This window comes from Eschrichtius robustus, chromosome 4 (genome assembly GCF_028021215.1).
Source record: "Eschrichtius robustus isolate mEscRob2 chromosome 4, mEscRob2.pri, whole genome shotgun sequence".
NCBI lineage: Eukaryota > Metazoa > Chordata > Mammalia > Artiodactyla > Eschrichtiidae > Eschrichtius > Eschrichtius robustus.
In genome coordinates, this window is record NC_090827.1 from 75,565,430 (window position 1) to 75,586,963 (window position 21,534).

The 21,534-nt window shown below is 39.9% G+C and overlaps 1 protein-coding gene across 4 annotated transcripts in view; it reads right to left on the reverse strand.

Annotated features, from left to right (window-relative positions):
* Positions 1 to 21,534, reverse strand: part of LOC137764148 (RE1-silencing transcription factor-like) — a 190,924-nt gene that overhangs the window by 40,519 nt on the left and 128,871 nt on the right. For all 4 annotated transcript variants that reach the window (XM_068542881.1, XM_068542880.1, XM_068542883.1 and 1 more), the window contains one exon: positions 6,038 to 6,196. In XM_068542881.1, the coding sequence (XP_068398982.1) occupies positions 6,038 to 6,196 (159 nt within the window). The remainder of the gene's footprint in view (positions 1 to 6,037; positions 6,197 to 21,534) is intronic.

Here is a 21,534-nt window from a genome sequence, read left to right on the forward strand (position 1 = left end):
ATGACGTTCTGGAAAGATAAATGGGCCTCAGGAGAACAGATGGGAGATAGGATAGTTTTGTGACAATGTCTGTTTACATGTGGTGTGGAGACTTCTCATGGCTCTTGATAAGAGTCAATCATCCCTGGTGGATCCCAGGGATGGCCTCTAGGGTAGGGGATTTGAGTTCATGTTAGTTCTGTTTTTAGGAAGATAAGAGAGTTCACAAACTCAAATGCCTTCTGATAAAAATAATTTTTATGCCACAGTGAGTGGGTATTACTGACCCTTTCAATAGTGAAACCAAGCAGGACCCTGTGGGGCTTCTGGGCATGGAAGCCTTTCCGTATCCCTCGATTCTTGTTTGTAGGGAATAGGTTTCAGCCTCCATGACTTTCGCTGAGTTCCAAAGGGCAGGTTCAAACAGTTGCTAATCAGGGAAGGGAGGGGATGCAGAGACAAAGGAGGAGCCACCAAGAAACAGTAGTGCAGCCTTGGAGCAGGGTCCTGGTTCCCCCTCAAGGAATACGCTTAACAATGTCTTTAAGCTCTTTATAGAATTAAAACCCCCAAAATGGATTATGTCAGCATTCCTCATATCAGAGAAGATTACCTGAGGCCAGATTAAAGGAAGCAGAGAGGCTCATCAGGATTACCTGAGGGGGTTCCCTGGTGGCACAGTGGTAAAGAATCTACCTGCCAATGCTAGGGGACATGAGTTCAAGCCCTGGCCCGGGAAGATCCCACATGCTGTGGAGCAACTAAGCCCATGTGCCACAACAACTGAGCCTGCGCTCTACAGCCCGTGAGCCACAACTACTGAAGCCCACGCTCCTAGAGCCCGTGCTCCGCAACAAGAGAAGGCACCACGGTGAGAAGCCAGCGCACCAAAACAAAGAGTAGCCCCTGCTTGCCCCAACTAGAGAAAGCCTGCGCACAGCAACAAAGACCCAATGCAGCCAAAAATAAATAAATTAAATAAATAAATTAGGGCTTCCCTGGTGGTGCAGTGGTTAAGAATCCACCTGCCAATGCAGGGCACACGGGTTCAAGCCCTGGTTTGGGAAGATCCCACATGCCGTGGAGCAACTAAGCCCGTGCACCACAACTACTGAACCTGCACTCTAGAGCCTGCGAGCCATAACTACTGAGCCCGCGTGCCACAACTATTGAAGCCCACGTGCCTAGAGCCCATGCTCTGCAACAGGCAAAGCCACTGCAATGAGAAGCCCGCATGCCACAACTAAGAGAAAGCCGGCGTGCAGCAACGAAGACCCAACACAGCTAAAAATAATAAATAAATAAAAATAAATAATTTTTTAAAATTAATTAATTAATTAATTTTTTAAAAAAATATTACCTGAGACCCGATTAGAGGAGTGCAGGCCCCGCACACACCCTAATTTTGTCAGCAACTCCACCCTTGAACTACTGCTATAAAACTTCTCACTAAATCCTCCTGGGTTGGGACACATAGTTTTCTTTTTTTTTAAAATATATTTATTATTTATTTATTTTGACTGCATTGGGTCTTCGTTGCTGTGCATGGGCTTTCTCTAGTTGCAGTGAGTGGGGGCTACTCTTCATTGCAGTGCGTGGGCTTCTCATTGCGATGGTTTCTCTTGTTGCAGAGCACGAGCTCTAGGCATGCGGGCTTCAGTAGTTGTGGCACACAGGCTTAGTTGCTCCACGGCATGTGGGATCTTCCCAGAGCAGGGCTCAAACCCATGTCCCCTGCATTGGCAGGCGGATTCTTAAACACTGTGCCACCAGGGAAGCCCAGGGGACACATAGTTTTCAAGGGCAGAATCCTGCTGTGTCTCCCTTTGCCTGGCAAAGCAATAAAGCTCTTCTTTTCTACTTCACCCAAAACTCTGTCTCCAAGATTCAATTCAGCACCAGTGCACAGAGGCCAAGCTTTCGGCATCAACACAGTGAAACCTTAACTGAATCAAGTGTATTGATTTGGATGAAAATGAAATCTAAATTCTGATGTTGTGCTCAGAAGATAGAATGTTTCCATAAGAAGCTAGTCTGCATGTAATCTAGAAAAGAGGAAAATGAAGGGGGAAATATTGGCACTGTTTACCTAACACTGTCCGCAGAGCACTGAGACACTGAATCTGACAGAGATGCATAATCTAGGTTTAGGACAAGCATAGTTCACTTGGATTTTTTGGCTCAGAACAGATGTGAAGATTATCTCTCCTGACATTAAGTCCATGTTCACAAAGTCACTTAATAGCTAATAACATATACCATCCATACTTTGATTTCAAGCAACAATTAAGTCATTTAACAACTAGTATTCTAATTTTTGCATCTCCTCCTTCTATTCTTCCCCTAACATCTCCTACTATATTTCTTTCCTTTTTTTCACTCTCACTCACTGGGCTCCAGCCACACATGCCTAGCATAGTGCTGTCATAAAACCTTTGCACATGTACTTAAATGAAGGATCTTGAAATAAGGAGATCATCCCAGATTATCTGGGTGTGTCCTAAATCCAAAGACAGGTGTCCTTATAAGAGATACACAGAGGAGAAAACAGAGAAGGCAGTGTGAAGACTAAAGCAGAGATTGGAGTGATGTGGCCACAAGCCAAGGAAGCTGGCAACCACCAGAATTTAGAAGAGGCATGGAATGGATCCTCCCCTAGAGGCCATTCAGAGGCAGCATGGCTCTGCTGACCTTGATTTTGGACTTCCAGCCTCCAGAACTGTGAGAGAATAAATTTCTCTTTTTAAACCCCCAGTTTGTGGCAATTTGTTACAGCAGCCCTAGGAAACTAATACAGTGCATGATACCATCTATGTAGTGTTCTCAAACTGACAAAATTATAGATATGGAGAATAGATTAGATGTGACCAGATATTAAGAATGGAGAGGGGGGTGTGTTTGTGGGGTTGGGGGGATGGGGTGGTGGCTTGTGATTGATTATACAGGGACACCGCAAAGGAGATTGTTGTGGTGATGGAACAGCTCTATATGCATGTAAATGTGATAAATCCGAATAGGGACTGTGGATTGTACCTATATCAATTTTCCTGTTTTGATATTATACCATAATCATATAAGATGTTATAATTGGAGGAAAGTAGACGAAGGAGGACATCGAATCCCTCTGTACTATTTTTGCAATTTCTGTGAATCTATAATTACTCTAAATTGAAAAATTTAAAGAATTAATTTCACTTGTTTCTTTTCATTATTTTCAGTTATGACTGCTAGTCATAATTTTCAATTACATATGTGGCTTGCATTATATTTCAATTTGATCAGTGCTGCCCTAGAATATGAGTTTCTCCTTTGGGGTTCTTATATAAGGAGCTGAGTGGCCTCCTGCCCTGAAATCTCAGCCTGACCTTCCACAATTGCAATGAAAACTCTACAAGCCTGGGAAGTAAAGTAGTAATAGGAGGGAAAGTACAAGCTGAGTCAGAGAGACCTGGATGGAATCCTGGCTTTGCTACTTAGACCTCAGGCAAATCCTTTAACCTCTCTCAGTCTCCATCTCTTAGTCTGGAAAATCAGAATAATAATGCCATCTTGCCAAGTCTAATGTGAGAACAAAGTGAGGTCATAAATGGAGAACTCCCAGCAGAGTGCCTGGCATAGTGTTGTCTCAAGTGCTCAGTAAATGTCAGTTCTTTGCCATTCTCTTCTAAGTTTCTCAGGCCACATTAGGCCTGGGCAGTTCAAGAAACAGGAAGAGGAGGGAAGTGATAATTGGGCACCATCTTAGGCACTGTCTGCTGTGCATTGGAAAGTACATTACTGTTTAGAGATGTTTTCAGGATTTGATTTCATTGACTGCTCATGACAATCCTGTGATGTAGATTATTGTTGTCAATCATTAACCTCCCATAAAACCACCAAGACACTTGTTGACTAAGCAAAGCTAAGTTTATTTTAATACTGCAGAAAGAAGGAACAGCACCTTGACAGACTCTTAATAATAAGAGGAGGATATTTATAGGGTTTCAGGCCCAGGTCAGATGACTTTAAGCTGGTCTGGTAAGGCAGGGAACTGGTCGGGAATGGGCAGAGTTTATAATATAATAGTTTAGCATTGGTGAGCATAGCAAGGTGAGGGTCTTGAAACAAGTATTAATGAGCAAGTTGTTAATTTTGATAAGTAATTTTGATAAGTCCACTTCCCTGGTGTTCCAGTGGTTAAGAATACGCCTGCCAATACAGGAGACACAGGTTCGATCCCTGGTCCGGGAGGATCCCACATGCTGTGGAGCAACTAAGCCCGTGCACCACAGCTACTGAGCCCGCGCTCTGGAGCCTGCATGCCACAACTACTGAGCCCGCGTGCCACAACTACTGAAGCCCGCACGCCTAGAGCCCGTGGTCCGCGACAAAAGAAGCCACTGCAAGGAGCCCATGCATGTTAACAAAGAGTAGCCCCTGTTTGCTACAACTAGAGAAAGCCCACGCACAGCAATGAAGACCCAGTGCAGCCAAAAATAAATAAATAAATGAATAATTTTAAAATAAATAACATATTTATTTGCTGGTGTTTACATTGCTTTTTCAGTTCCAGTAGGGTAAAAATGTAAAGTAAATAAATTAGTAACCCTCATAAAGAAATCTCTAAGCAGCCTCATACATGGTTAAGTTGCCATGTAAATTGGTATCACCTCTTGGGAGGGTAATTCGGCTTGGGAGGGTAGACTCCTGAAGACTTCATTGTGCATACACTTTGTCCTAGCAACTCCATTTCTAAGAATTTACTCTACAGAAATATTTGGGGGAAAAATATATATATACATATATATACATATATATGTGTGTATGTGTATATATATATACACACACACACACATACAGAGAGAGAGAGAGAGAGAGAGAGAGAGAGATGGTTATTGCAGCACTATTTGCAATCACAAAAAACTGGAAACAGTCCAAATGTTCATCAATAGGAATTGGTTTTGGATGTAATCATAGACATATAGTTTCTAGAAGGGAAAAAATGGGGGGAGGGATAAATTGGGAGACTGGGATTGACATATACACACCACTATATATAAAATAGATAACTAATAAGGACCTACTGTATAGCACAGGGAACTCTACTCAATATTCTGTAATAACCTATATGGTAAACGAATTTAAAAAAGAATGGATATATGTATACGTATAACTGATTCACTGCACTGTACAGCAGAAAGTAACACAACACTGTAAATCAACTATACTCCAATAAAAATTTTTTTTAAAATAAATGTTTCATATAGATAAATACGGCTTAAATAGAGGGAAAAAAGGGGAAAATGGTACTGTATATTGGTAGAAAAAGGTATCTAAGTCACATTGTACAATTTTTAAAAAGCAGATTTCAGAACAGATCATATAGTATGAACCAGTTTTTAATTTTTTAAAAAGAGTATATGGGAATTCCCTGGCAGTCCAGTGGTTAGGACTCTGCACTTTCACTGCCATGGGCCTGGGTTCAATCCCTAGTCAGGGAACTAGGATCCTGCAAGCTGCACGGTGTGGCCAAAAAATAAAAAATAAAAAAAAATAAAAATAAAAAGGGTATATATTGGTTTGAAAAAATATCTGGAATAATGTTTCAAACTATTTGTGGTGATTTGGGAAGTAGGATGACAGGAGATTTCTGCTTTCAAATAATCATTTTCTTGCTATTTGAATTTTTTATTATAACAAGAATTATTCTTTCAAAAACTGAAATGTAAATATATGGTCAATCCAGCAATTGCCTTATGTATCAGTTAGCCTAGGTCAGAGTTTCTCAACTTCAGCACTGACATCTTGGGTTGGATAATTCTTCATTTAGGGTCACTGTCTTTGCAGTCTAGGATGTTACCAGCATTCTGGCCTCTACATTCTGGGTGCTAGTAGCACACCTTCCTGCCCAGTTGTGACTCCAGACATTGGAAATGTCTCCTAGTGACATGGTTGCCTTACATAGCAACCCAGTTAAATTTGAATTTCATATAAATAGCAAATAATTTTTATAAGGTTGTCACATGTAATATTTCTATGTTGCATCCTATAATTTTATTTGATAAATCTGGCAACCTACCTGGGGCACTAGTTGTTCTGGTTGAGATCCACTGGCCTTAGGTGTTACACTGCTTTGTTGCCTTGACTTTTCTGAAGAGCAATCTTGGTACAGAAAACTCCGCTTCTTTGTCCCTCTCTGCACCATGATATAGCCATGGGCTGTAGGCTGATTGGAAGCCTGCAAAAAGCCAAGTCATTTTCCTGTTACATCTCTTGCACTGTCTGCCACCAAACAATCAATAGTATCCTCCAGAAAATTCCCTCTTTCAGACTAAGCTCCAAAGTATTTTTCTGAAGAATTGCTGGGCCAAATAGTTTTGTGTAGAAAGTATAAATCCTGTCCTTCTGCTCTGGTTTGATTCTTTCTAAGCTAGATCAGCCACCTCTACAAGGTTTATGCTCTAAGCTTTGAAAAAGGAATTGTAAGACAAGTTGACAAAGGTTTAATGAAAGATTACAAATACATTATGTCAACTGAATTCATAAATTTAGCATTTACTAAATGTCATTATATATTTTAAAAAACTTACAGACTACATTTTCTCACTTTTCAAGAAATCGTGAGTATGCAGAACAGTTACTGAGAAATCATAACTGATAAATTAAATAAGTTACTTACACCCAAGTATTTTTAAGAGAAAAATATTAAATTATTACCATTTTGTATGGGTATATATATGTATATATGTATAGTATTTGATGTGGCTGCATTTGAAGTTGATTGGTAGGATGTAAGGCAGGGCCTTGAAAAGCAAGAGTGCCTGAGGTCTCGGAGGCCTAGGCAGGTCTCTCCCAGAATTTCTTAGGAGTGACATAGGTTGTTTACATATGCTGGGGGGAAAAAGAAAAAAATAATAAACTAAAATTGATTTTGAGAGGTTAATATATTGACCATATCATCGTCTCATTCTAAAATAACCCCCGAAATTGGATGGAGGGTAGGAAATACTATGATTTTCTAATTTGTATGCTCCCAAATTGTTCTAACTCTTCTCAAAAGGATGTGTACTTTTATAATATAGAAAATAAGAATTTTTAAAATAAAATAAAATAATCTTGGAACATCTTATAAGAGTATGTTTGAGGGAGTGAAAAATGTTACAACTTTTTTGGAGAATAAGTTGGCACTGCCAAAATAAACACACACACACACACACACACACACACATAAACACACAAAGCTTTTGACCCAACAAAATCTCCTAGTGTATATAGATATACAAGTATATTCAGTCCAGTGTTTTCAATAAAACTAGTGGTTAAAATATTAACCAGGTTTATTTTCTGGAATGGGCTTATGGGAGGGTACTTTCACTTTCTACAATATGCATTTCTATATTATGCAGCTTATAATGTTATATTTAAATTATAGGCCTCAAATTTGCTTATAAATTGCTTCATTCATTCAACAATCATTCAGTACTTAGAATGTGTCAGGTTTACTCTTTTGAATCTTCCCTCACCAATGCAAATAAGGAGATGACTAATTGAATGTTTTCTGGGTACCAAGGAATCTACGTGGTGCAGAAAGACTGGGTGGAAGATAAAATAGACGTGCTGGGGCTTCCCTGGTGATGCAGTGGTTAGGAATCCACCTGCCAATGCAGGGGACATGGGTTCAGGCCCTGGTCCGGGAGGATCTCACATGCCGTGGAGCAACTGGGCCCTTGTGCCACAACTGCTGAGCCTGTGCTCTGGAGCCCGCGAGCCACAGCTACTGAGCCCGCGTGCCTAGAGCCCATGCTCCGCAACAAGAGAGGCCACCGCGGTGAGAAGCCCACGCACCGCAACGAGGGGTGGCCCCTGCTCGCCGCAACTAGAGAAAACCTATGAGCAGCAGCGAAGACCCAATGCAGCCAAAAATAAACAAATAAATAATTTTTTTTTAAATTAAAAAAAAAAAATAGAGGGTGCTATTTGAAGAGTTCCTTGATCACAATCCTAAGGAACACCTGCCACACCAGCCACTTTGGAAAAGAAATTAATAGCTAAAGCTAATTCCTTTAACTGTCAACCACCACCCTCCAAGATCCAGAGATTTCAGACTGAAAGTCAATAGAATTACCTCACCACTCACTCACCTTCCATATAATTGTTTTAGTGAATATAAACTGTTATCTTTGCTTTCTATATTCGGAAGCTATTAAATGAGTAACAGTCCCCAGCTTAAATAAAACAAACCCGGAACTTCTTCAAGTTTATTTTTAACATGTAATATAACTCATAAATAGACAACTATGTGGTCACTCTTGGTGGTTTATGCAGACAGCTGTGGTGACATTGATTACTCAATGTCAAGGAACAGTTAAGAAAAAATAACGTTCAGTGATTAGGGAATATGGGACCAACACAGACTCACTTTGTTCTCACAATATCCCCTGTATAAAAAGTATTGATAAAGATAATTCATGTATGGGGACCCAGAAAATGGAGGCCGCCCCAGCAGCCCGGCCCAGGTCACAAATCTAAACCTAAGTCAGCCTGCACTTCCAGGAAACGCCGCACTCTCAAGGAAACCTACCACACACAGATCCCAGTCCTCTAGCTGAGCTTTAGCTAGCTCACCTTACCCTGGAAAATAGGACCCTCTAGGCTTATAAAGAAATCGCTGACCTCCTAGGCAATCTTGTTCTGTTTCCTGTTGCCTCTTCTAAGTGCTATAAAACTCAATCTGGCCTAAAATCCCTCAGGAAGAGGGCTCCACTCTCTGTGGGCAGCATCCCCAATTCATGGATGGTTTTCCCTTCAATACAGTTCATGGAACGTGTTACTGAATTGTATTATCTTTGTCATTTGATAGTATGGACTCCCATTTTACAGAAGATTCAAAGAGAGGTTCCATGTCTTGTCCCAGGGAAGTGCCATGGAGTCCAGCAATCTGGCATTATCTATGACTATGGCAATCAGTCCAAATACTACCCAGCTGAGTCTACCAGTCTGGGGCCCAGAGGGTACCATGTGAGTATGGGAGCCCCAGGAAACTCTGGAATTGTTTTCATTGCTAAACTGACTCAAAGGCCTTGAATTTGTACCTATGCCCCAACAGTTTTAAAGCACTGCTTTATATAGAACTGTTTATTATAACATTTTCCAACATATCAAAGTAGAGAGACTAGTGTAATGAAGTTCATATATCCATCATTTAGTAAAGCACTGTTTTTTTAAAATTCAAAAACTTGCTGAGTCATATGAGGAGGTCCATAAAAAAAGGTAGCAAGAGAAAAATGCACAGTTGGTTTGTAGCCCTATCTCTACTATGAATAAGCTATGTAGCATTGAATAATTCATGGTGCCTTGTTAACTGAGACATAAAACCTGGAACCTGGAAGGGATTTGTGGGGACTTTCCAGACCTTATATCCTATAATTTTATTCAAAAGTTCTGTCATTCACTCTATCTACAAGCATTAAGCCACCATTATCTCTTGCCTTAATTAATGTCCCTTTGCTCATTCCTGCTCCTCTACATTCCATTCTTCATCTAGAGGCCTTAAAAAGTCAACTTTTAAAAATACAAATCAGATCATCTGATCACATCATTCCTGGGATAAAATCCCCTCAGTGCCTACACATTTCTTTTAGGGCAATGTTTGAGCTGCTTAACAAGTCCAATAAGAAGCTGCCTGACCTGGGCTGCTACCTCTCCTTTCACCAACTCCACCACATTGGCCATTTCCAGTCTCAGACTATCTCCACGTGCTGTTCCAACCACCTAAATGGTTCTTCTGGGCCTCAGCACTTACCCCCATTGCAACACAGACCCACTCTGCTTGGGCAGCTTGTTCTCATTTCAGGAATCTGCTTAGATGTCACATCTTCCAGGAAGCCTCCACCTGAACTACATCAAGTCCTGCTAAGCCTCTATGTGCTTTGTTAGTACCTGGTACGTGGATGTCGTGGCCCTAAACACTATTTATTTAGTTATGCATGGCAGCCAATCGATGCACCTAACCCAGTCTGGGCCAGGACAGGCTTACTGGAGGAGACACTGACTTTGTAAGCAGGTAGAGTAGGGGGTCCCCAGAGAAAGAGAACCAGGCATGGCTTTCTTGACATAAGAGAAGCCATTTTTGGCCTAAGCCATTTTGTGATCTAAGCCTGGCCACAGTGATTGCCCTTGAATGGGTCTCAGTAATTAATGATCTTAAGGGAAGTGAGGGAATGGAGGAACAAAAGAAAGGCAGTCAGGAAACAATAGTTCAGCAATAAAAAAGAGTCCTAGTTCCCCCTCAAGGGGTATACATCACAATCTGATACATATTCTGAGTTCTGCAGGAACTGAGGGCCCCCCACCCACCCCCGGTGGAGGATTGAATGGTGATGTTGACCTTTTCTGACTTCCATCAACTAAAGCTTGGACTCTGTCGACTTTTGCACCAATTCTAGCCTGAATTCTCCCTTGCTCAAGCCCCTTCATGAATATGCATATACCACCCAAGCCCCTTCATGAATATGCATGTACCCTTAGCTTAAAACTTCCACATTTTGCTGTTTGGAGAGACACTGCTTTGGGAAAGATCTCTGGTGTTCTCCTTACTTGCTGCAAGTAATAAATCTGTTGATGAAAAATTAATCAGTCAATCTAAGAAAGAAATGGAAAATTTTATTCGAACCAAATTTGAGGATTATAACCCAGGAAGAGCATGTCAGAAAGCTCTGAGAACTGTTCCACCCTTTAGAAGTCAAGGCACAGTTATATAAGCTTTTTTGAGACAGAGGGCTGGACATCAAATGAGTCACTGTGGTAGGTCATGTGACCTCTTACAAGCTCAAGAAGTAATGCTCTCTTTTAAGGAGTTGTCTTGTTGATGCTAGAAGTTCCTCTTTAAGGTTGAGCAGGTATTCCTCCCCCTCCCAGGGGAAGGTTGGTGATGCATAATGCAGATATACAATGCACAGTGTGGGGAGAGAGGAGTCCAAAGGGCTGAGAAGATTTTTTGTTTAAACTTCTCTTGTCTTGCCATAAAAATATGACTTTTATTTCACAAATCATTACTTCTTCCAATCTTTGGCTTGGTTGTATCTTTTGCCCTGACACCCACCAAGAAGCAAACCCAGTTTTCGGGTAACAACTTTGTGGAGGAAATCCATCCAACAAGGCTCCAATAGTCTTATATGTGGTAAGTAGTTCACTGAGGGAGGGGAACTCTTTCAGTGATCTTTTAGGAATATTCAGTTACTGACATTCCTGCTTGATACTCTGCCAAACTAACTTAGCCTGTGGTCAGGTACCATCCATCTTTTCCCATTCACAGTGAGCAGAGCAACTATTGGTCAGTACCAAGATGGGCTGGGTTAGTAAATCAGCAGGAACTGGGTAAGCTCCCCCTTTTTTTTTTAAGACGGAAGTGGGAATTATAATAAGGAGGTAGACTTTTCCTTAATTTAAGCCGCAAAATTGAAGCATAACTTTTTTTTTTTTTTTAGAATAATCACTGATAATTTGTCAGCAAGTATAGATCGTCTTAATCCGGAAGTCCAAATAAAATGGGTCATTTACACCTAGAGAGAAGTTTTAGTCCAATTATTGACTATCATTATTTTATAATAGTCATAATTTAGTTCTATTTTATTAGTTTCTATAAATATGAATTTAAACACAAAAGTATTATATACTTTATAAGTATTAGATTCTGGAATTTTTTGTGATTCACAACTAATTAGAAACAAACTTGTAAAAAATATCAAACATTCCAGAAGTGTACAATTTGAAAACTAAAATTTTATATATCACTCGTACTCAAGAATAAGTAGTGTCAATAGTTACATGGTTAAGGCTTTTTTCTAACCATATATGACATACATATAAAATACATTTTCAAACTAGAATTATTACATACTGTCCTGAACTTTTTTCCTTTAATAATATATCTTGAACCTGTCATTATACGCAGATTTGTCTAGTTCTTTTGAATAAATTCCCAGAATCCCATTTATTAAAATTTTAAAGCATTCCAAAACCAAAATTAAATATTTGTATACTGAAATTTTCTTTATGTTGCACAAATGAAATTCATTTATTCATCATTTTTACTGGGTGTGTCTCCTAGAAATATTCCAGTAAAGTGTGCTCAGACCTGAAACCCACCAAATCCAGTTATATACAAAAAGATCAAATTGAATTTCTTGGAGGAATCTCCCCAAAGTAGAGTTGTAAGAGGATAGATAAAGTCAGTATAGAAGAAATAAAGAGGATGTTTCACATACATGTTTATTTGGTGCATTTGTGACGTGCAGTTTCAGGAATACAAAGAAAATTATTTTCCCATTTACAGGAGTGAGGTCTTTAACTGAAGACAAGGCTTTGATAGAATAGATAAACTAAAGGACATTGGTTTGCATATGCAGATCACTTCAGAGTGACCTCCAACATTCCTCTGGAATTGGTTTAGTCTGGAGAGGAACTCTACCCCCCACCCCTGCTTTAAATACTATAGAATAGTATTGAATACTGTAAAAACCTGTTAGAAAATAATCAGATTTTCTTTTCAGATTGACATATTTTGCTGAAATTTTTTTAGAGTTTAGTTTCTTTAAGTATTTTAGGAGTTTGGATTCTTGTCTCTCTGCAAGGAGAAACAACAGGGGAGGAGAATGACCAGGTCTGTTTGCAAAAGGTCACTTTGGCTAATGTGAGGGAATGGATTATAGGGAAAAGTAGCAGCCTGACTGAGGTATTATAAATAACGCACAAAGTTTAAGTCATTCCTTGGCTCAAAAGCCTTCATCTCATAGTAAAACCAAAGGCCCTTCAGTGCTCAATCTCTCCAGCACCCGCCACCAATTTTGGGGGTGTTGGGCTGCACCCAGCAGGCCTACAAAGGCTATACTTGCCCAGCTTCAAGACATAAGAAAGAGCCTGGAGTCAGCAACAGAGACATCAATGGTTTAATGGACGGGGGGTGGGGGGGGTGAATTTAACATGTCTGAAGCAATGTCCTGAAGCGACGACACCCCGCTGTTTGCTGCAGACAGCAGGTGGGATGTGGGAGCAGTCTTTTCTCCTGGGGGGAGGGGAATATTGCCAGTTATAGGGGGAATTGACATCATGTTGGTTCATGGATTACCAGGGAAACTAGCAGAGGGGCCCGCCCCTCACCCAATCACTAGCTTGGGCCTGGGGCAAGTAGGTAGGAAGGTCAGTCATTTGAGTAGGGTACAGGTGAAGCAGGCACTGGTTGAGCAGGGTATGTACAGAGAGCAAGAGAACAGCCATCTTGAATGGCCTGACCAAGCAAGGAGCTTCCTAGGGCAGGGGTTTTATTGTTTTGTTCACTGCTATAGGGCCAGTGCTTAGCAGAGCTTCACATAGGCATGCTGATAATACTGGTTATTGAGTAAATGGTTCTTTCATTTTAGGATAAATTAAAAAATTCTTAACCTGGTATCCAAGGCCTATCTGGGGCAGTCACAGCCTCATCTTATCATCTTTGCCCAGGGCTCTTGCTGTGGTCACACTGCACTTGCTTTAACTTTCTCAGTCTTAGAATTCCCTGCCTAGAAGGATCTTAATGTCCTCTTTTCTTGTCCAACTCCTTTTCAAACTTCAAGTTTCAGCTTTTATGTGATTTCTCAGGAAGCCTTTTCTTGCCACCTTTAGAGACTCTAACAACAAACACCCAGTTTTTTGCCTTCTTAGTGTTTATCATAAATAATTTGTCTTTTTATTTATAGAAAAAGCATTTTGAAAATTTCTAGACTTTATTTCTTTAGAATAGTTTTAGATTTATAGAAGAATACAGCAGATAGTACAGAATTCCCATACACTTTCATTCCCAACACAGTTTGCCCTATTATCTTATTTTTAAAATGGCACGTTTGTTATAGTTAATGAACCAGTATGTGTTAATTTCTTTCAACACATTTTTATATTAACTAAAGTCCATAGTTATTCAGATTTCCTTAGTTTTTACCTAATGTCCTTTTTCTGTTCCAGAATCCCATCCAGGATACCATATTATGTTTATTCATTGTCATGTCTCCATAGGCTATGACAGTTTCTCAGACTTTCCTTATTTGTGTGTGTGTGTGTGTGTGTGTTTTTAATATTTATTTATTTATTTATTTGGCTGCACCGGGTCTTAGTTGTGGCATGTGGGCTCTTAGTTGCGGCATGTGGGATCTAGTTCCCTGACCAGGGATCAAACCCAGCCCCCCTGCATTGGAAGCAGGGAGTCTTAACCACTGGACCACCAGTGAAGTCCCAGACTTTCTTTATTTTTGACGACCTTCACAGTTTGAGGAGTACTGGTCAGGTACATTGTCGGATGTTATTTTTTTAAGGAAACTTTTTATTTAAGAATAATTTCTTAATGGTAATTTAATTCTCTTTGAAAAATTAGTATTAGTTTTTCCCAGTACACTATAATCTCCATGAAGTTGGTCCATGTCTGACTTACTCACAGCTGTATCCCAGTGGCTAATACATAGCAGACACTCAATATAAATTGCTAAATGAATAAATTATTTGCTCATGAAACAACATTCCTCCAGGAGGTATCATTGGAAATTCCTACTCTTAGGAATTCTCCTCAGGACTAAGTATGGCCTTCTTAGTATATCATTACAAATCTTTCTTAGTATATCAGTACAAATCCATTCTCTCTTCTAGTTGAAATTCAGATTCCTTCTGTCCATTATGTTTTTTATATTATTTTACTTTACAATATGTCTCCTTTAACTCAACTTCTTTAGCGTTCATTTTCACATATATATGGGTTCATTATAGCTAATCCTTACTGAACATTGTAGAGCATATCCAAGGAGCTGTAATTACAGCAATGTATTTAGAAGGAAAAATTCCTTTTGAGAGGCTTACAGTCTCCTTGAGAAGACTAGATATGTACATAGAAATAAATATCAAAAAATGAAACATTGGGTAACCTGGGAAATGAATGATATAAACCTGAAATACTTAACTAGGTCTCTGGGAACAGAAAACTCAGTGGGACCCAAGAGAGTAGGCTTGAAAAAAATCCATAAACAATGCTCAGCTTTCTGAGAGCACTTGGTTCTGGTAATGGATATTCAGTTGTCAGCCCTAGAATCTGAAAATCTTTATAGCATCTAAATAAAAGGTATGTGTCAAAGGAATATGGTAGAAGGAATATAAGCTTTAGAATCAAAATTCCAGCTCTGTCCATTATAAACTGTGTGCTTAAGAAATAGTGTGTAAAGATTCTGATACTTCTTAAAAAAAATCATCCAAAACATGGAAATAAGGCAAAAAGAAGCATGTGTATCTTTTCAATGTCATGTTTGAGTTCTATCTTAACAGGTCTGCTCAAGGATGATTTAAATCTCTAGGGAAATGACCACTTTAGCTATGCTATTTACTATTAATCAGGCACAGACTTTGTGAAGTTAATGTTAACTTGTAGATTTTTGTCTGATAGAGAGGAAAATGATTTCTCTCCAGCAGAAAAGATATCCCCAAAGGCTATAGTTTTATTGCCCTGTAGGACATTAACTAGTTGTGTCTCTCATCTAGCAAATTGTTTTTAGCATGTCTTTCCTGGCAGACTTTATAAGTCTCTGTTTTTCAAATGGTGAGGTTTACCATCTGTCTGTTCCCTTACCGATAAGTTAAACAAATCTTTCACACACACACACACACACACACACACATTTCTCTGAGAGCCATATTTTAACTTTGGACAAGTAACTAATAAATATCCTCTTTGTGTTCAGTGCTGTATGGGAAAAGACCTTTTCTTTGGCAAAAGATCTGCCCAGTCTCCACAGGTTATAGGGCTTATTTTTTCTGCTTATACCTTACAAGCAAATTTAGTTTTGAACATGAGAGGTTTAAGATGCCCGTAAAATATGCCAGTGGAGACGTCAAGGAAGTCCTAAACTTAGAGTTCAGGGAAGAGGCCTGGGCTGACAATGTAAGTTGTTTTTTTTTTTTTTTTGGCTGTGTTGGGTCTTCGATGCTGCCTGCAGGCTTCTCATTGCGGTGGCTTCTCTTGTTGCAGAGCATGGGCTCTAGGCGTGCAGGCTTCAGTAGTTGTGGCACACAGGCTCAGTAGTTGCAGCATGGAGGCTCAGTAGTTGCAGCACGCGGACTCTAGAGCGCAGGATCAGCAGCTGTGGTGCACGGGCTTAGTTGCTCCGCGGCATGTGGGATCTTCCCAGACCAGGGATCAAACCCGTGTCCCCTGCATTGGCAGATGGATTTTTAACCACTGCGCCACCAGGGAAGTCCGACAATGTAAGTTTGAGAGTCATTTGCATCATCAAGAAGGTATTTACAGTCATGAGGATAAACAGAGAGGGATGAAGGAGTGGGGAAAAGAATGAGAGAAGAAATAAATACTGACACAGAATTGTTGACATGATACAATACCAAATTGGAACTACAATATTTAGAGACCCACAGAGGATGAAGCGGTAGCAAAGGAGACTGGAGAGGGAACAGAGACACCAGAGAATACAACAGTACAGTGTCAGAAAAACCAGAGGGCTGGGTCAAATGCTGCTGAGAGGCTGTGTCAGATAAGGAGTAGAATGCATATATTAGATATGGCAACAAGGAATACAGCCAGGACTTTCAAAAGGTCGCTTAGTGTGGAGTGATGAGGACAGATGCCCGGCTGGATGTGAATGGGTTGAAGGGTAAATGGAAGCTGAAGATGTGGAGAAAGGGCTTCCCTGGTGGCACAGTGGTTAAGAATCCACCTGCCAATGCAGGGGACACAGGTGCGAGCCCTGGTCCAGGAAGATCCCATATGCCGCAGAGCAACTAAACCCGTGCGCCACAACTACTGAGCCTGTGCTCTAGAGCCCACGAGCCACAACTACTGAGCCCACATGCCACAACTACTGAAGCCCACGCACCTAGAGCCTGTGCTCCGCAACAACAGAAGCCACCACAATGAGAAGCCCACGCACCGCAACGAAGAGTAGTCCCCGCTCACCACAACTACAGAAAGCCCGTGCGCAGAACAAAAACCCAATGCAGCCAAACATAAATAAATAAAATAAATAAATTTATTTTAAAAAAAAAAAGATGTGGTGACAGTACAAGTAGAAAACTTATACTACAGATGTACCTGAGACTTCTGGAAGAGATTTAGACTCTACAAACATTAATTATGTTCCTAGCAGGATCCTGATGATCTCACCAAAGTGAAATCCAACAAGATTAGATGCCTGGTACACACCACACAGTGCTATGTTATAGAATTCTTGAGAGCAATACTTGAGGAAGCTTCTACTCAAGTGGAATGTGGGTTCTAGACCCTGACTGCCTGGGCTCAAATCCCAGCTGTCTCATTAACTAGCTCAATGACCTTGGGCAATTACTACAACTCTGAATCTCAGTTTCTTCATCTGTAAAATAGGGATAGTTAGTAGCACCTGCTTCGTAAGTCTGTTGTAGAGATAATATCTCAAATAAAGACTGTGTCTGTGGGACTTCCCTGGTGGTCCAGTGGTAGAAAATCTGTCTTCCAATGCAGGGGATGTGGGTTTCATCCCTGGTCAGGGAACTAAGAGCCCACATGCCACGGGGCAACTAAGCCCGCACGCCACAACTACTGAGCTTGCCCACCACAACTAGAGAGCCCGCGTGCCGCAAACTACAGAGCCCACACGCTCTGGAGCCCGCACACCACAACTAGAGTGAGAAAACCCACACGTCACAACTAGAGAGAAGCCCGCACCACAACTAGAGAGAAGCCCCCATGCTACAGCGAAGAGCCTGCGTGCCGCAACAAAGATCCCACGTGCCGCAGCTAAGACCTAACACAGCCAAAAAAAAAAAGACTGTGTCTGTCATCTATGCTTGAAATTTCTCAGCTTGCACTTAACTGCCATGAGGGAGAGAGGGAGGTCGAGACAGAGAGGGAGGTCGAGACAGAGATAGAGACTTGGCTAGGGCCCTGGTGGTCCGGGGGTTAAGACTCCATGCTTCCACTTCAGGGGGCGCCGGTTGGAGAACTAAGATCCCCTATGCCTCATGGCCAAAAGAAAAGAAAAAAAGACTTGGCTAGGGAATTGTTGCAGATATCTAGCCACTTTCCCCAGTGGTGGCTTGTGTGTTGTTCTTAGCAAGAAAGGAGTGATAGTAAACCAATCTGACCAACTTCCTCCTTGTTTTAAACCTATCAGTGTTTCTCCACAGTAAAGCCCTCAAGTCCTGGTTTAAGATAGTTTTTATTTATAGTTTTTATTTATATTCTTTTCATTCTTAAATGTTCCCTTATAAAAAGTTTTCCTCTATTAATCCATTTAGTCCCTGCTTTTGAGATCTCATTCCACTGAGTTTTAAGAATTCTGTAATCTAAAGTCTTGCTTCACAGAGTGTAGTCCATCAATCAGCAGCACTGTCATCACCTGAGAGCTTAGTAAAAATGCAGAATCTGAGGCCCGACCCAAATCTACTAATCAGAAATTGCATTTTGACAAGTTGTCCCACAGCAAACATCATTCTCAATGGCAAAAAACTGAAAGCATTCCCTTTAAGATCAGGAACAAGACAAGGATGTCCACTCTCACCACTATTATTCAACATAGTTTTGGAAGTCCTAGCCACGGCAATCAGAGAAGAAAAAGAAATAAAAGGAATACAAATTGGAAAAGAAGAAGTAAAACTGTCACTGTTTGCAGATGACATGATACTATACATAGAGAATCCTAAAACTGCCACCAGAAAACTGCTAGAGCTAATTAATGAATTTGGTAAAGTTGCAGGATACAAAATTAATGCACAGAAATCTCTTGCATTCCTATACACTAATGATGAAAAATCTGAACGAGAAATTATGGAAACACTCCCATTTACCATTGCAACAAAAAGAATAAAATACCTAGGAATAAAGCTACCTAGGGAGACAAAAGACCTGTATGCAGAAAACTATAAGGCACTGATGAAAGAAATTAAAGATGATACCAACAGATGGAGAGATATACCATGTTCTTGGATTGGAAGAATCAACATTGTGAAAATGACTCTACTACCCAAAGCAATCTACAGATTCAATGCAATCCCTATCAAATTACCAATGGCATTTTTTACTGAACTAGAACAAAAAATCTTAAAATTTGTATGGAGACACAAAAGACCCCAAATAGCCAAAGCAGTCTTGAGGGAAAAAAATGGAGCTGGAGGAATCAGACTCCCTGACTTCAGACTATACTACAAAGCTACAGTAATCAAGACAATATGGTACTGGCACAAAAACAGAAATATAGATCAATGGAACAAGATAGAAAGCCCAGAGATAAACCCACGCACCTATGGTCAACTAATCTATGACAAAGGAGGCAAAGATATACAATGGAGAAAAGACAGTCTCTTCAATAGGTGGTGCTGGGAAAACTGGACAGCTACATGTAAAAGAATGAAATTAGAATACTCCCTAACACCATACACAAAAATAAACTCAAAATGGATTAGAGACCTAAATGTAAGACTGGACACTATAAAACTCTTAGAGGAAAACATAGGAAGAACACTCTTTGACATAAATCACAGCAAGATCTTTTTTGATCCACCTCCTAGAGTAGTGGAAATAAAAACAAAAATAAACAAATGGGACCTAATGAAACTTAAAAGCTTTTGCACAGCAAAGGAAACCATAAACAAGACGAAAAGACAACCCTCAGAATGGGAGAAAATATTTGCAAACGAATCAACGGACAAAGGATTAATCTCCAAAATATATAAACAGCTCATTCAGCTCAATATTAAAGAAACAAACACCCAATCCAAAAATGGGCAGAAGACCTAAATAGACATTTCTCCAAAGAAGACATACAGACGGCCACAAAGCACATGAAAAGATGCTCAACATCACTAAATATTAGAGAAATGCAAATCAAAACTACAATGAGGTATCACCTCACACCAGTTAGAATGGGCATCATCAGAAAATCTACAAACAACAAATGCTGGAGAGGGTGTGGAGAAAAGGGAACCCTCTTGCACTGTTGGTGGGAGTGTAAATTGACACAGCCACTATGGAGAACAATAAGGAGGTTCCTTAAAAAACTAAAAATAGAATTACCATATGACCCAGCAATCCCACTACTGGGCATATACCCAGAGAAAACCATAATTCAAAAAGACACATGCACCCGAATGTTCATTGCAGCACTATTTACAATAGCCAGGTCATGGAAGCAACCTAAATGCCCATCAACAGAAGAATGGATAAAGAAGATGTGGTACATATATACAATGGAATATTACTCAGCCATAAAAAGGAATGAAATTGAGTCATTTGTTGAGACGTGGATGGATCTAGAGACTGTCATACAGAGTGAAGTAAGTCAGAAAGAGAAAAACAAATATCGTATATTAATGCATGTATGTGGAACCTAGAAAAATGGTACAGATGAACCGGGTTGCAGGGCAGAAGTTGAGACACAGATATAGAGAACAAACGTATGGACACCAAGGGGGGAAAACTGCGGTGGGGTGGGGATGGTGGTGTGCTGAATTGGGCGATTGGGATTGACATGTATAAAGTGATGTGTATAAAAAAAAAAAAAAGAATACTGGAACACGCAGAAACTATTTACATTCTGATATGATTCTATAAGAAACCCACAATATCACATGTGAAACGTTCTTGTCCAAAATGTTTCAGCACACAGTCAGACAAACCCAGAATATGGGGCATTCCACAAGACCACTGGTCTGGACGCTTCAGATAAATCCGTGTCATGGAAAAAAAAAAAAATGGCAGGAAGACTATCTAGATTTAAAAGACTAAAACAAACATTACAACTAAATGCAACGTGTGACCAGTGATTGGATCCTGAATTGGAAGAAATAAGAAAATATATCTATGGAAGACATTTTTCAGCAACTGGAAAAATTTGAATCTAGATTGTATATTAAAGAATATTATGGAATTAAAAAAAAAAAGAAGAAATACAAGAAGAATATTCTTTTCCTTTTGTAATAAACTCAACCTGCTGTGCATACTTTATGCTGATCTTCATCCCTTTTGTAAAATATATTATTAATCCATTTTCAGAAGTTAAGAATGAAGATGAAATTAAAAAGTAGCTTCAAAAGGAAAAAAAAAAAAAAAAGAATTCTGTAATCTAAAGTCTTGCTTCACAGAGTGTAGTCCATCAATCAGCAGCACTGTCATCACCTGAGAGCTTATTAAAATGCAGAATCTGAGGCCCGACCCAAATCTACTAATTGGAAATTGCATTTTGACAAGCTGTCCATGCATATTAAAATTTAAGAGTCACTGTTACAAAAGAGGTAAAAGGAACTTGGGAAGACTTCAGGGATCCAAGAATTTTTGCACTGAAGTAGGACAAATTAAAACTAAATCTACCATGGAAATGTTTTCCAAAATCAGATGTACAAGTTCAAAATAAAATTTGTGACATTTTGTATACTCATTAAAGTGACTTGCTACAGCTGAATATTTAAACTGTTTTTTAAGTATTCAACTTTTTTCAGAGAGCTGACCTTTCATACTGATAAGTAGGACTTAAATAATGACAATGGAAAGGACACATTCTTTATTTTAGACTCAGCCCTGGG